Source organism: Oratosquilla oratoria, chromosome 11 (genome assembly GCF_046742065.1).
Source record: "Oratosquilla oratoria isolate Oo_2021 chromosome 11, ASM4674206v1, whole genome shotgun sequence".
In the NCBI taxonomy this organism is placed as follows: domain Eukaryota; kingdom Metazoa; phylum Arthropoda; class Malacostraca; order Stomatopoda; family Squillidae; genus Oratosquilla; species Oratosquilla oratoria.
In genome coordinates, this window is record NC_134787.1 from 28,479,748 (window position 1) to 28,495,173 (window position 15,426).

General features: G+C 38.7%; 1 protein-coding gene across 1 annotated transcript in view; it reads right to left on the minus strand.

Moving 5' to 3' along the window:
• Window positions 1–15,426, minus strand: part of Dap160 (dynamin associated protein 160) — a 465,025-nt gene that overhangs the window by 57,371 nt on the left and 392,228 nt on the right. Inside the window, exons 31-33 of the mRNA XM_076192536.1 lie at window positions 7,075–7,181; window positions 6,737–6,809; window positions 3,487–3,557 (exon numbers count right to left, since the gene is read on the minus strand). Of these exons, the coding sequence (XP_076048651.1) occupies window positions 3,487–3,557; window positions 6,737–6,809; window positions 7,075–7,181 (251 nt within the window). The remainder of the gene's footprint in view (window positions 1–3,486; window positions 3,558–6,736; window positions 6,810–7,074; window positions 7,182–15,426) is intronic.

Sequence of the window (15,426 nt, forward strand, 5' to 3'; positions counted from 1 at the left end):
ACAGAGTGGTAGATGTATTTACCTAGTTGTATTTTACGGGACGGGAGCTATGCTCGTTGTGACCCATTTTTGTATCTCTCCACACCCAATTTATTTTTGAACTCATGTATAGTTCTGGCATTCACTGTTTAGCTTGTTCCAGACATCGATCACTCTGTGCGGAAAACTGTTCTTTTTCAGGTCTCTTCTGTCACTGTCCTTCTTTAGCTTTTTATTGTGTCCTCTTGTTTCTCTCTTGTCCCATTTCAATAGGTCGTCTCTATCGAGAACTTCCATCCCTTTCATAATTCTGAAGATGGTCAACAGGTCACCTCTTTCCCTTCTCTGCTCCAATGTTGACAGCTGTAATTTCTCCAATCTTTGTTTATATGTCAAATTTGATAGTGTGGGTGCCATCTTTGTCGCCGCTCTTTGGATTCTTTCTAATTTCTTTGTGCTTGGTGCCCACATTGATATAGCATATTCTAGTTTCGGTCTTATCAATGTAGTAATTACGAGGGGTGATCAAAAAGTAATGACAGTGATACCATATATTTTCACGGTACAGAGGTAAATCCAAATAGTGGCCTACATTCCTTCAAAGTACTCCCCTCCTGCCTCTATGCAACGTTCCATCCTCTTTCGCCACTTCATGAAGCACTCACGGTACTCAGAAGCCGATATACCTCGTAGCTCTGAATTGACTGCTCGCGCCAGATCTTGGATGCGATGAAACAGCTTCCCTGCGATCGCACCCTTGATCTTTGGAAACAACCAAAAATCACAGGGAGCAAGGTCAGGCGAGTAGGGTGGGTGGGGGAGAAGTGTGATCCCCTGCTGCTCCAGGAACTGCACAGTGAGGCGAGCTTTGTGGGGGGCAGCATTGTCATGGTGCAGCAAAAGGCGCGATCGGCGACGGGTTGGTGCAGTCTTGGGCTGATATTCCAGGACTCGAGGAAGGACGTGATCAGTGTAGTACTGGGCTGTGATAGTACACTGTTGAGGCATTACATCCACACACATTGGTCCTTGTGAATTGAAGAAGATGGTGAAAAGGCGCTTCCTGCTGCGAAATTCTTCCTTCAGAATCTGAGGTCGAGGTTCTTCATCACTCAACCACACCATGTTAGACTGCTTGTCTCTGGTGGTGAAGAAAGAAATCCAACACTCATCTCCGGTAGCTACATCTGAGAACGGTTTCGGACCATTTGGCTCGAATTCAGCCAGCCATAGACGACAAATCCGCACCCGTTCGCTCTTCTGCTCTTCCGTAAGCAAATGAGGTATCCATCGAGCACACTTCTTCCTCAGCCCTAAGTGTTCATACACGATGTCATGTGCGCTCCCATAACTGACACCGAGCTCCAAGGATAAGAATCGAAGAGTAACAGTTGGATCTTCGTCAATGATGGCCCGCGCACGGACAGTCGTTGCTTCGGTCACGGATGTCCGAGGGCGGCCAGGACGATGATCATCTTCTAGCTGCAATTTTCCGGCTGCGAAAGCTCGAATCCAGCGGGAAACAATTTCCAGTGATGGAGTAGACTCGGGAAAAATTTGCAACAATTTCTCTCTGATCTCCGTTGCTTTTTTCCCGAGTTTCCACCTTGTGAAGGTGTAGAATCTGCAGCCTTCTTTCGAAAAATCCATGTTTCCGGTTAGAGAGGCAAACCAACAATGACGCAATCGCACAGCGCAACGATAAAATGTAAGCTAGACAAACAGCGACAAGCTCAAACATGTAATTACAGGCAACACTTGCTGCCCCCTTGCTCCCCGCCCCCCCAACACTTATAGTCTCTCAGCTACGAGTCCGACTGTCATTACTTTCTGATCACCCCTGGTATTTTCTTAACCATCTCTTCATCCATGTAGTCGAAGGCCACTTTCATTGATCTGTAAGTCTCTCCGAATAGTTTATTTACATGTTTGTCAGGTGTCAAGTCACTTGAGATTATTACTCCTATGTCCCTCTCTGAATTTACTTTCTTTACTTCTTTGTTTCCAATTGTATATTTTCCCGAAACTTTGTTTTTGCCTCTTCCAAATTCCATTATGCTATATTTCTTGATGTTGAAGTTCATCTCGTATTTCCCATACTATATCCAGATCATGGAACACACTGGATGAAAAAACAGTGTGTGCAAAAACAATACAAGAATTGAAGAGCAAACTGGATATGGAGAGATACAAACATGGGACACCACAAGCTTAGCTCCCCTTTCCCGTAAGATACAACTAGGTAAATTGGCTTCATACTGGTCTGACAAGCAATTTTATTTAGCCAAAGAAACTCTTTGTAACCAACCCATGTTGCAACACTACCATGCAGAAAACTACATACACCAATATATGAATGAACACCTATCCATGCCCTAAAGCAAACCTCCATCACATGATCAGGGCATGATAAGGGCTAGTAGCCAATAAACATACCTCCAAACACAAGGTACACCATATCCCCAAATAAACCCGAACACAAATTAAGTCACAGGAAACAACCACACAATGTGTCCAAAACTGTTATAGCATCAAACCTTTCTGGATTTTCCATTTGTAATAATAACTGGTTACAATTTGTAAAACTGATAACTTCCCTCTCCGGAAACTGAGTTAGCACTTTACCCTGTATATAAAACTCAGACCGGAGTTGGGAGAGCCATTTTCAGGTGAACATGGACTCATAAAGTTCATTAACCTTTGGTTATGAAAATCAACTTCTATATTCTGACTCCCATTAAATTATCTTACTCTATATCTATACACCAAGGGATTCTTCCCCTTTTATGAGGGTACACAACCACTTTCACCCATTCCTCTCTAATCCACCATACTTGTTTCCCTCTTATCTTAACTCCTCATGGATTAAGGGTCATCCCTGTCTCCTGCCCACTGCCCAGGTTGGAAGTAATGCAGCAAGAGAGACCACATCCAGAGCAGGGCCACTTCACTTACACGGCAACCCTCCCCCCTGTCCCCTCATGCACAAAATAGAGATGGGGAGAAAGCCCTTTGGGCTGCATCAAAATATCATCCATACACAACCTTTCTCCACTCAGCCCTATCCCCTCTAGCTCAAACCCCTTTTTATCCCATTCATCCGTCTCATCCTTGGTCTTCCATTAAATATCACTCCAACCACCTGTGTCCTCCACACCTCTTTTGCTAATCTTTCTTCACTCACTCTTTCCATGTGCCCAAAACATTCCAATAATCTTTCATTAGCCCTAGCTGCCTGATGGGTGGAGGGTGGGTGCATGCCTTGGCTGGTCCTCCCTTATATGGAGGAAGAAGCCTTTTAATATATAGATATTACAAGTAAAATAGCTATTTGCCCTATGTTTAGAAGAATGTGACAACTCTTTGGGAGGTATAATTTCCTACTGACACCAAAGATATCACAAGGCAAAATTAAAATACAAAAATTATGTCCAATGCATATACATATTCAGTCATGTAAGTTCATAGCAAACAACAAAGTTGATAAATATAACATCATATTCTTACTTTTCTCCTATTAGAGCTGCTCCTTTCAACTGAGTGCTGCAGAACCTGAGGTAAGGGGTCAGCAGGGGAATCTATTCCATGGAAGAAACACACATAATGCCAAAAATTAGTATTACAGTATAAAATAACATAATATGATACTGATGTATTTCATACTGCCTAGACAAATTATATCCATTTATCTATTTTGAGAAAGAGTTTAAATGTGTTTGAGATGAAATGTATGAGAAGTATGGAGGGGTTACTAGGCTGGATAGAATGAGAAATGAGGTAAAGAGGAGAGTGGGGGTGGAAAAGGAGTTGGGAGATAGGGTTGATGAAAGAGTATTGGGATGGTTTGGACCCATGGAAAGAATGAGTGAAGAAAGATTAGTAAAAGAAATGTGGAAGGCAGGGTGGAAAGAGTGAATATGAGGGGTGACCAAGGATGAGATGGATGGATGGGTAAAAGGGGCATTGGGAAAGAGGGCATTGAGCAAGGAAGGGAAAAGACAGAAGATAGGGGTGAGTGGAAAATGTGTATGGATGATTCTGTGATGCATGGAAAGGAGTGGGTGGGGGATGGGGGGGTTAAGGAGTATGTGTGGATTATATTTTGATGCAGCCTGAGGGGATTTCTCCCCACCTCTTCTTTTTTTTCTGCATGAAAGGAGAGGGGGTCATTAATTAAATGAAGCAGCCTTGCTATGGATGTGCTGTATCTTGCTGCATTGCTTCAGATCCAGGGCAATGGGCAAGATGCAGGGATGACCTGTTATCCAGGAGGAACCAAGAAAAAAGGGAGGGGTGGTGAATGGGAGTGGTTTGTTTGGGGATGAAATGGGTGGGAGTGGATTTATGCCTTTGACTCTGGCTACCTCCCTTGTAAGGGGGGAAAAATTCCTTGGTATACGTATGTATGCATGTATGTATCTATTTTGTATACATCTATTCACATAGCTACTTATTTGTATGTAACTAAATAACTGTCTCACTGTCAATTATGAAATTTTGCCTCAAGTTTCATACATACATATACCAAGTGCTTTTTCCACCTTACAAGGGAGGTAGCCAAAAAACAAAGGCATAAATTCCACTCCCACCCATTCCATCCCTAACATACTCCACTCCCATCCAGCCCCCTCCCTCCATCTTATCTTGGCTCCTCCTGGATGACAGGACATCCCTGCATCTCGCCCACTACCCTGGGTCAGAAGCAGTGTTACAAGACACAGCACATCCACACCAAGGCTGCTTCATTAAATTGGCAACCCCCCTCTCCACCCCCTCCTGCAGAAATAGAGATGACAGGGAGAAATCCCTTCGAGCTGTGTCAATTTATTTTTCACACATACTCCCTCATCCCCCACCCACTCCCTTTCATGCATCACAGTCTCATCCATACACAACCATTCTCTATTCTCCCCTACCTTCTCTTTTCTCCAATCCGTCCTCAACAGACATTCCCCTCTTTCCCAAAGCCCTGTTACCCCATCCATCCATCTCCTCGTTGGTCACCCCCCTCATGTTCACTCCTACCTCTGCCTTTCACACCACTTTTACTAATCTTTCTTTCCATGTGTTCAAACCATCACATACTTTTTCATCAACCCTATCTCCCAACTCCCTTTCCACCCCAGTTCTCCTCCTCATATCCTTGTTTCTCACTCTGTCAAGCCTAGTAACCCCAATCATACTTCTGAGGCACCTTATCTCAAATACATTCAAACTCCTCTCTTCTTTCCTTATGTTCCATGTTTCTGCCCCATACAGTGTTTTTATTCAAGACTACTAGATATAATACAAGAAAGGGATGAATGGGCCGACTGTGTATTTCTAGATCTACAAAAAGCTTTTGAAATAGTCCCTCACAAAATACTATCAAAACTGGAAATCATAGTAATACAAGGTAAATTATTGAAATGGATGGAGGACTTTTTGCATGGAAGAAAAAAATGAGGGTAGTGCTCAGAGATAAGACTTCTACTTAGGAAAAGGTAATTAGTGGAGTCCCACAAGGATCAGTGTTGGCTCCAATAAAGTTTGCCATTTATATAAATGACATGGACGAGGTAGTGGAATGTTACATGAGCTTCTTTGCTGACAATGCAAAATTGTTAAAAGTGACTACTGGAATGGACTGTGACTCATTACAGAGAGAACTGAACAGGGTTTGGGAATGGAATCTGAAATGAGAAAAAGAATTCAGCATAAAAAAATGTAGCATAATGGAGTTTGGAAAAAGAAAGAAAAAAAGGCCATAAGATATAAAATTGGTGAAAAAGAAGTAAAAAAAGAGGGATATGAAAAAGACCTAGGAGTGATCATCACAAAAGATATGTCCCCTGACAAACATATAAACAAGATTGTTGGCAAAACCTACAACTTACTAATAGCAATAAAAGTGGCTTTTACCTATGTGGATGAAGAAATGGTAAGGAAAATACTAGTCACATTGATAAGGCTTAAATTGGAATATACAGCAACACTATGGTCACCCAGTAAAAAAAAAAGAATATCAAGAAGTTTGAGAGAATCCAGAGAGCAGCTATGAGGATGACCCAAGAACTATCAAAACTATCACATGAAGATTGCTAAAATTGGAGTTGCTGACTCTGAAACAGAGAAAAGAAAGAGGTAACTTGTTGACCATCTATAGAATTATAAAAGGCATGAAAGTCCATAATAGAGAAGACTTATTAAATTGGGATAAGAGAAACACAAGAGCACATGGAAAGCTTAAAAAGGACAATTATAGAAGAGACCTGAAAAAGAACAGCTTTTGCCACAGAGTGGTGGGTATATGGAACACATTGGATGAATAAACAGTGTGTGCAAAAACAATACAAAAATTTAAGAACAAATTGGATAAGGAGCGATACAAAGATGGGACACCACGAGCTTATCTCCCCTTCCCATAACATACAACTAGGTACATACAATCTCCTCTTAGCATCCATTCCCAAATGTCTATTTCTCATTACACTTTTTAATCCCCAAAGGCATTTACTTGCTTCTCTCAATCTATATTCTACCTTCACCTCCAATCCTCTCTTTCCCTCCACATTCACACCCAAGTATCTAAAACTACCTCCTCCAGTCTCTCATGTCCAGTCTGCTGCTTCTTTCTCCCCTTGTACATCTCATCACCTTACTTTTACCCACATTTATTTTCAACTTCCTTCATTATACTAAAAATAAAATTCTATTTTATCAAGAAGATCCACATATGAAAATTAATGTTTTTCTACTATCAAATGGTTTCTCTTACCTGTTGGCATAGCACATCAGCAATCATGTTGATATTTCCATTTAGACTATTTTGACAACGCACCTTCAATGCCCTTAAAAGGAAAAAATATATATATATAGATATAAATAAATATATATATATATAAATATAAATAAATATATATATATATATATATATATATATATATATATATATCATGTATAATGATAAAAATGTAATACATACATCTTAAAAATTGACACTATATGCAATCTCTTCAGATGATTTTTTTTTACTCATAATCCATCTAAATTAATTCCAAGAATTGAAACTACTGAACACAAGAAAATATTAGATACACAATTAACCTATCTTACTTTGAGAAGTAACTACTGGCAAGAATCAACTCATCCCAGTTGACAAAGATCATGTCCAATTCCTTCTGGCTAATGACATTTGACATCTTCATGGGATGAATAAAAGCCTGAAACAGATAAAATGCTCCTACAATACTTATAAAGAAAGTTAACAACAGTACAAAACTCAATCATTATGCCCACCACAAACTATGATAATGACTCTTCCACACTTTCTGCAACAGTGTGGAAGAATGCCATATAAATTTTGGTGCAGCTGATACCTGATAATTTTATCAAAGTGTCATGAGGAATAGCTATCTGGGGATGGACATAATGAGCAGACTATATAAAGGGGTAATTGTGCCTATGACATTGTATGGGGAAGAGACATGGAATGTAAGGAAGACAGGAGAAATTTAAGGAGAAATTTAAATATTTACCTAGTTGTATTTACCTAGTTGTATTTTGCGGGAAGGGGAGCTATGCTTGAGATGAAGTGTTTGAAAAACATGGTGGGGGTTATGAGGATGAACAAAGTGATAAATGAGGGGAGGAGGTGAATAGGCATGGAAAAAGAGCTGACAGATGAGTCACCATTCATGGATTCTGTACTATTCACTGACTTTCAAGGATAGTAGCAATACCCAGTATTCACTTGTTCAATCTTGTATATGTTTTTTTTTTTCATGAACAATGACATTCATAATACAGGTATTTCTCGTTTTGTGCAAGATATGGGTTCCTACAGGCATCACACAAACTGAAATCACACAAAAAGAACTATTTTCCCCATAAGAAACAATGGATAATATGGGAGATGGGGTTTTGGCCCAAAAATCTTCCATTTTTTTTTAAACAAAAAACACATTTATTTGACTAATAAGGTGAACATTTTCTAAAAATTTATCATTCTAAGCCTACAGTAGAACCTCTACATACGAATTTAATTCGTTCCAGGACCTACTTCGTATGTTGAAATGGTCGTATGTTAAATCAAATATTCCCATAAGAATACACTGTAATTCATTTAATTCGTCCCACAGCCCAAAAACCTATGATAACTCCTTAATAAATACTGTACTGCAGATAATTACACATAGCAATAAAACAAATGCATTACTGTATATAAGAGAGATGTAAAAAAAATAATTTATAAGGATCACTTATACGAACACCGCTCTCATGCTTTTCTATGATTTCTTGCTTTACTTCTAAGGAAAGCATTACTTTCTTCCTTTTTTCACCACTGCTACCACTCGCACTAGCCTTCATGGGACCCATGATGATAAAATAAAAAAGGAAATGTGAAAAAGGAAGGTATTAAGCACTGTTATTTACGATCAGAACAAGGAGAACCACGCGACACGAAGGAGAGCTGTAAACTGACTGCCGTCTAGCAGGCTAACCATGAAACTGTGACGCTACAAGAAACTTCAACGCCGTATACTGTATATGCGAAACTTCGATGACTTTGTATGTTGGAAATTACTTCGGGTGTAGAGTCAAATATTAGATCAAATTTCACATTGTATGTTGGAAAATTCATATGTTTAGGCAATCATAAGTACCTAATTCTACTGTATATGTAACACTAAGGTGTAAAAGTATAAAGCACCCATTAACACTTAATACGATGCTCCCCCACTTCTCACAGTCCCTCACAGTCACTCACTGGACTAGCTACAACTGTAAACACATGAGAGGGCTGTAAACATTGAACTGGGAGTGGCCGCCTGTTAGCAGGCAGTGGAACTATGCATCTGGTGCACTGTTTGAAATGCAGTTGGAATAAATCATATCTTAGCGAACAGATAGCTTAATTTTAATTATAATATTTTAAATGTTGCATCTTAGCAAATTCACATGTAAAGAACACACACAAAACAAGAAATACCTGTACATTTACCATACCCAACCTCACCACAGAGATACCTTGCACCTTCTGCAACCACCGCAGTTACATGTGACCAAGTACACTTAAGTCTCTTAATCCAACACTTACTAACCACCATTTGTGCAAACATTTGGGTCCAGGCCATAAACCTACTTCAGGAATTGGTCCAGGGCATAAAACACCACCAATCCTTAAAGTGAATTTATGCACTGGGTCCAAACATCCACACAAGTGGCACAGTTGGTGAGTGTTGGATTAAGAGACCTAGGTGTATGTCTATGTGTCTAACAACCAGAAAACACACTTTCTTGCTGATGCCAATAAGGACACCAAGCTTACAGTACTTTTCCATGCCATGATGGAAGTTTACAAGATATAGATATCAAACACCCCTCATCAACAATAATCCCCTTACATTGGAATGGTAGACAGTAGCGCCATTCCATAATTTTCTCAAATTATTGGGAATTATATGTAAATACTACAAAGGATTAAAAAGGTTTACAAAGGAGGAGCATGCTAACAGGAAACCTTTTGGTCTATAACTAGGTCAGATGCAAAAAAATAATGATAAATAAAAATTATAATAATATAAACAATGATAAATAAAATAAATGCATAGGTATAGTTGAATAATAAACAAATAGGTAAATAGTAAATAATAATAAATTGACAGATAAATAATAATAAATGAAAATTAAGCAAATAATAATAAACAGACAAATAATAACAGATAAATAATGTAAAATAAATGGCAGCCATTACAGTATCTTGCTAAGGTGTTTATCTAAACAAATCTTAAAGCTTCGAACTGAACTACATTGCACTGCCTCTACAGGAAGTTTATTCCATTCATTAACTACACAGTTGACAAAAAAATTTCTACCCATTTCCAAATTAAATTTATTTCCTGACAGTTTGAGACCATTATTTCTTGTTAAGATTCTCATTCAATGTGAAAATTTTGTCACCTAAACATTATATAGAAACCCCTATACACAGATAAGAATGTAAAATAAAATAAACACAAACATAAACCAGCAATTTTAGAAAATTATTTGTTCAAAATTTTTGGTATAAGACCCAAGAGCAGCAATGATGTACCATGCTTCTATCTCGAGTGTAATTGTTAGCACTTCTGTGACACTAAGGGTTTTCTTTACCCTTTTGGGATCACCACACCATGAACACATCTTCCCTCACTCCATCCTGCCTCACACACACAGGGTCAAATAAAGGGGATGAGACATGTTAAGTGTAACTCTGTTCTTGTACATCACAATAAAGCAAATAAAGTCATTCAAAGTTGATGTGTAAGCACTCTCAATAAATTTACACTGTGTAGTGACTTAGGATTGCATCAGATGAATATTTTGGTGATTATACATTACAGAAGAATGTCTATTTAATGTGAGATAGAGTCCTTGACTTTGCTTTAAATAAATTTTGCTCTAAATTGAAATATTCTGTTAATAGAAAGGTGCATGTATCCTAAGCCTGAGAATAGGAAATAGTATTCATGCCACAGACAGTGAATCAACCCAGCTACTCTAGAAAGAAAAAAAAAATTGTTAGTATTATGCTGAAGGAGAAATTATAGAGGAGAAATAAGGAAAGATTAGGTGAAGGCAGTTATAAAAATAATGAGAGCTGGCAGGCACCTGGGTTGGATGGGTGTCATGTGGAGTGTCTAAAAAAGGGAGGTACAGTGATGGTGGATTGGCTGGTGAGGTTGTTTGATGTATGTCTAAAAGAGGGTAGAGTGCTGGAGGAGTGCCTGTATTGTTCTGCTTGACAAGGGAAAAGGGGACAAGTATGAGTAGTAGTTTCAGAGGGATCACTTTGTTGAGTGTAGTAGAGGTTACTAGGCTGGATAGAGTGACAAAATGAGGTGAGGAGGAGAGCGGGGGTGGAAATGGAGTTATTAACCCCTTCCATACGGTGCCGCACACGTAGGCGTCATGGACTTAGATCTCGGTGGCAGCAGCCAATGCCAGCCGTACGACGTGTCGTAATAATACTCGCATCATAAAATATAGTCACCGCTTATATTGATCGTTCTCTCTTCACCCGTGAATTCTGATAACCATAGAAAATGCGATTACAAAAGAATTAGAAAGAATGTCATTATGGAGGGGCGACTACAATATATATAATCAAGACGCCGATATGGCAGCCTCGTGAATACACTCGCTCCCCATGTCGCCTACGTGTGCGGCACCGTATGGAAGGGGTTAAGCTCTCTGTTGGTTTCAGCATTCTGTTTTTTTAACTCTTTCATTTCTCTATACATTGCCCTGTATTCTGCTTTTAGGTATATAATTTAATTTATTAGTTCTGTAATCTCTTGATTTCATAGAATATTTTTATACCTTGTCTCCCTTTCTAAATCTGTACCTTTACCTAGTTTTCTACCTCCTCTTGCAAACCCTGTAAATCCATAATTCTTGTTGTACCTTTGGTTACATAGAGGCGTTTCCATGTTACAGCTCTTTTTTCGGATGACACCTAACAGTGATTCAACCCTGCTCATATCTAGTCTTTTTTTTAGTTGATTCACCATATTTTTGTCTGCCTTCACCATCCTCCATTTTCAATTATTTTCCACTCAGTGGATTAACTACAATAAATAATTTTGGTCACTCAAGTGTTAAGCAAAGCATACAATACCAGATTAGGTGTTTCCTCCAACTTAACAAAAAAAAAAGCACTGCACTCTAGAGCTTGCTTTAGACAGTGGTTCATGTGTGTACATGACACCACTCCCATGCATCACAACATCATCCATACACAACCATTCTCCACTCACCCCCATCTGCTGCTTTCTCCCTTCTTCAACATTCTCCTCTTTCCCAATGCCCCTTTTACCCCATTCATCCATCTCATCCTTGGTCATCCCCTCAAGTTCATTCCATCCACCTCTGCCTTCCAAACCTCTTTCATTATTCTTTCTTTACTCATTCTTCCCATGTATCTAAACCGTCCCAATACTCTTTCATCAACCCTATCTGCCACTTCCTTTTCCATCCCTGCTATCCTCACCTCCTCATTTCTCTATCCAACCTTGTAACTCCTAACATACTTCTCAGATAATTAATCTCAAACACATTTAAACATTTCCTCTCTGCCTTTCTTAAATTCCATGTCTCTGCCCCATACAATACTATCAGCACAATCATCATCCATGTAATCTCTACTTAGTATTGATTTCCAAATGCCTATTTCTCACAACACTTTTCAGTTCCCCAAGGCATTTACTCATTTCTCTCAGTCTACAATTTACCTCCACCTCTACTCCCTTTCCTGCCACATGTGACCCCAAATACCATCTGGCGTCAGTCTGTTGAACCATGATGTAAACAAGCACTCCCAAAACACATGTATCAACAACGACAAAGAAGATTTTCCAGGATTCAGTAAGTATGAAAGCAGGAACTTAAGTTGATTATTAAAGACAGAGAGGGATATGAGCAAAAATAGGATACGGTGGGAGAATGAAATTATGGACTTAAGAAGGGATATCATTGGCCTAATGGACTGCTTAGCACAAGCGAATCACGAAATCTCTGACCGAAGAGAAACCAACATGGATCTTACAAGCGAGATTAAGAAATGAAAAGGGATATAAATGAGCTGAAGAGTGATAACAAAAAGAAGAGAATTAATGATAATAACAATAGAGAAAACTTAAAGACATGAATGATAAAATACAAGAAATGAAAGAAAAAATTGAAGAGAACCTAGGTAAGGAAGTATTCAGAAAATTAAGAAGTGGAAGGAAAACATTGAAAATAAGGAAATTGCTTTCAAATAGTCAAACAGCAAATGCAGGATAATGCAAAAGACACAATTATCCAGGTGATTAATGTAAAAGCTAATTGGGTCAGAGATACAGTAGATAGGGAAAAATGTATTGTGGTATATGGACTACAGGAAAAACAGGGATTGGCAAGAGATACAGTAGATAGGAAAAAATGTATTGTGGTATATGGACTACAGGAAAAACAGGGATTGGCAAGGTACATGAGAGAAAAAGAAGAAAAAGAGACAGCAGTAGAAATCCTAAATGAAATTCAGGGGGGAGACCGAGATGCAGCGAAAGACCTGGACGAGATATATAGAATCGGTCGCTATTCTAAGGATAGAAATCAACCTCTAAAGATAAAATTAAGGTCACAGATGGTAGTAGAAGACATATTTGAAAAAGTAGGCAACTTGGCAAGGAGTGAAAAGTACAATAAGATATGGATAAAAAGAGAAATGAATACTGAGGAATTAGAAAAAGAAAAGTCACTAAGAGAAGAAGCAAAGGAAAAAAACTCGATGAGAACGGAGACAGAAAGCAAGGAATTCCATTGGAGAGTAATCGACATGAGATTGAGGAAATGGCACATCAAAACGAAAAAACCAAAGACAGAAAAAATAATGGAGGAAGAAGAAAATTAAAAGTGGCCTATACTAACATTGACGGATTAATTTCAGATCTGAATGAACTCAATGACTACATGCTAGAAGAAAAACCAGACATAAGGGGAATTTTGTAGAGACTAAACTAAGAGGTGAAATACCATCCATCGATATTGGACAAGGACTATATAATTACTGGATAAAAAACAGTGAGGAATCATATTCTTGGCCAAGAAAGACTTAAACATGACAAAAATTGCAGAGGGCAAAGGTAATGTTGAACTGATCATGATAAAAGTCGGAGACAAGAATATGAGAAGTAGAAAGTTTGTGGTAACCTATGTGTCCCCAAAAACAAACGCTTGGAAAGAGGACAAACATACAAAAATGCTAGAAGATGCAAGGAAATCACTAAATGAAATACTAATGGGTAGGGGTAATCTGGTAATTATGGGGGATTTCAATTGCAAAGAAATTTGTTGGGATAACATGACAGTGCAAGGAGGAGACGCCTTGTGGGGTAATGTACTGCTTGACATGACCATGGAATACACAATGACCCAATGGATCAGTGAAAACACCAGATACAGAAGCAATGAAGAGCCGTCAAAACTACATACATATACCAAGGCTTTTTCCCCCTTACAAGGGAGGTAGCCAAAAAGGAAAAGGCATAAAATCATTTCCACCCATTCCATCCCTGAATACACTCCACACCCCTCCACCCTCCCTCTTATCTTAGCACCTCCTGGATGACGGGTCATCCCTGCACCTTGTCCACTGCCCTGGGTCAGAAGCAGTGTTGCAAGACACAGCACATCCACAGCAAGGCTGCTTCATTAAATCAGCGACCCCCCCTCTCCGTCCCCCCATGCATAAAAGGAGAAGACGGGGAGAAATCCCTTCGGGCTGCGTCAAATTTTGCTCACACATACTACCTAACCCCCCTGTCGAAACTAGATTTAATATTTACAACAGAACCTGAAATTGTGGACAAAATCCATTACAAGACACCAATTGGAAAGAGTGACCATATACTCATTGAAACTGTACTAAAGGAAGAAATAGACATGGAGAGAAATGAAAAGCATAGGAAAGGAAGATTGATGTAAAACAAAACGGACTTTGCAAAACTAAAGATATTCTTCTGGAATGCAAACTGGTATAAATTCTATATGAAAGAGACAAAAGTGGATGAGAAATGGAATATATTGATGGAAAATTACAATGAAGGGGTAAACAGGCATGTACCAAGACAAAAGCGAGAGTACATTAAATGTTGGTTCAACAAAAGATGCAGTGAGGCAAAAGACAGAAGGGACAAAGCTTGGAAAAGGTGGAGGAAGGATAAAAAAAAACTAGTAAATGGCAAAACTATAGAAATGAGTATGTTAATGTGAGAAGAGAGGAGAAAAGGAACCATGAAAAGGATATTATAGATAAATGCAAAGATCAACCCAAATTATTCTATTGATGTGTGAATGGTAAACTTAAAAACAAACAGGAAATGATGAAACTAAGCCAAGGGAATATAGAATACACAGAAGAATTAGAAATGGCCGAAGTCATGAACAATCACTTTAAATCTGTCTTCACCAGAGAGAAAATACAAAATTGGGATGAAGATAATAACAAGCAATCTCCCCCCATGAGTGTGTTTACAACAACACAAAAAGAAAAATCTGAACATCTATCAAACCTTGACGTCAGAAAATCACATGGCCCGGATGGAATTGCAAATTGGATTCTAAAGGAATGCAAAGAAGAACTAACGGACAAAATACACAACATAATAAATAGCTCATTCAAAGAAGGAAAGATACCTAAAGACTGGAAAAATACTAACATTGTACCAATATATAAAGGAGGAAACAAGGAAGAACCCACCAACTATAGGCCAGTATCACTAACAAGCACTCTAGCCAAAATTTGTGAGAAAATCATAAAGAATAGATGGGTAAAACATCTGGAAGATAATAACATAATAAACCCAAGACAATTTGAGTTCAGACAAGGAAGATCATGCACCACAAACTTAATATGCTTCAACTCAAGGCTAATAGACATAG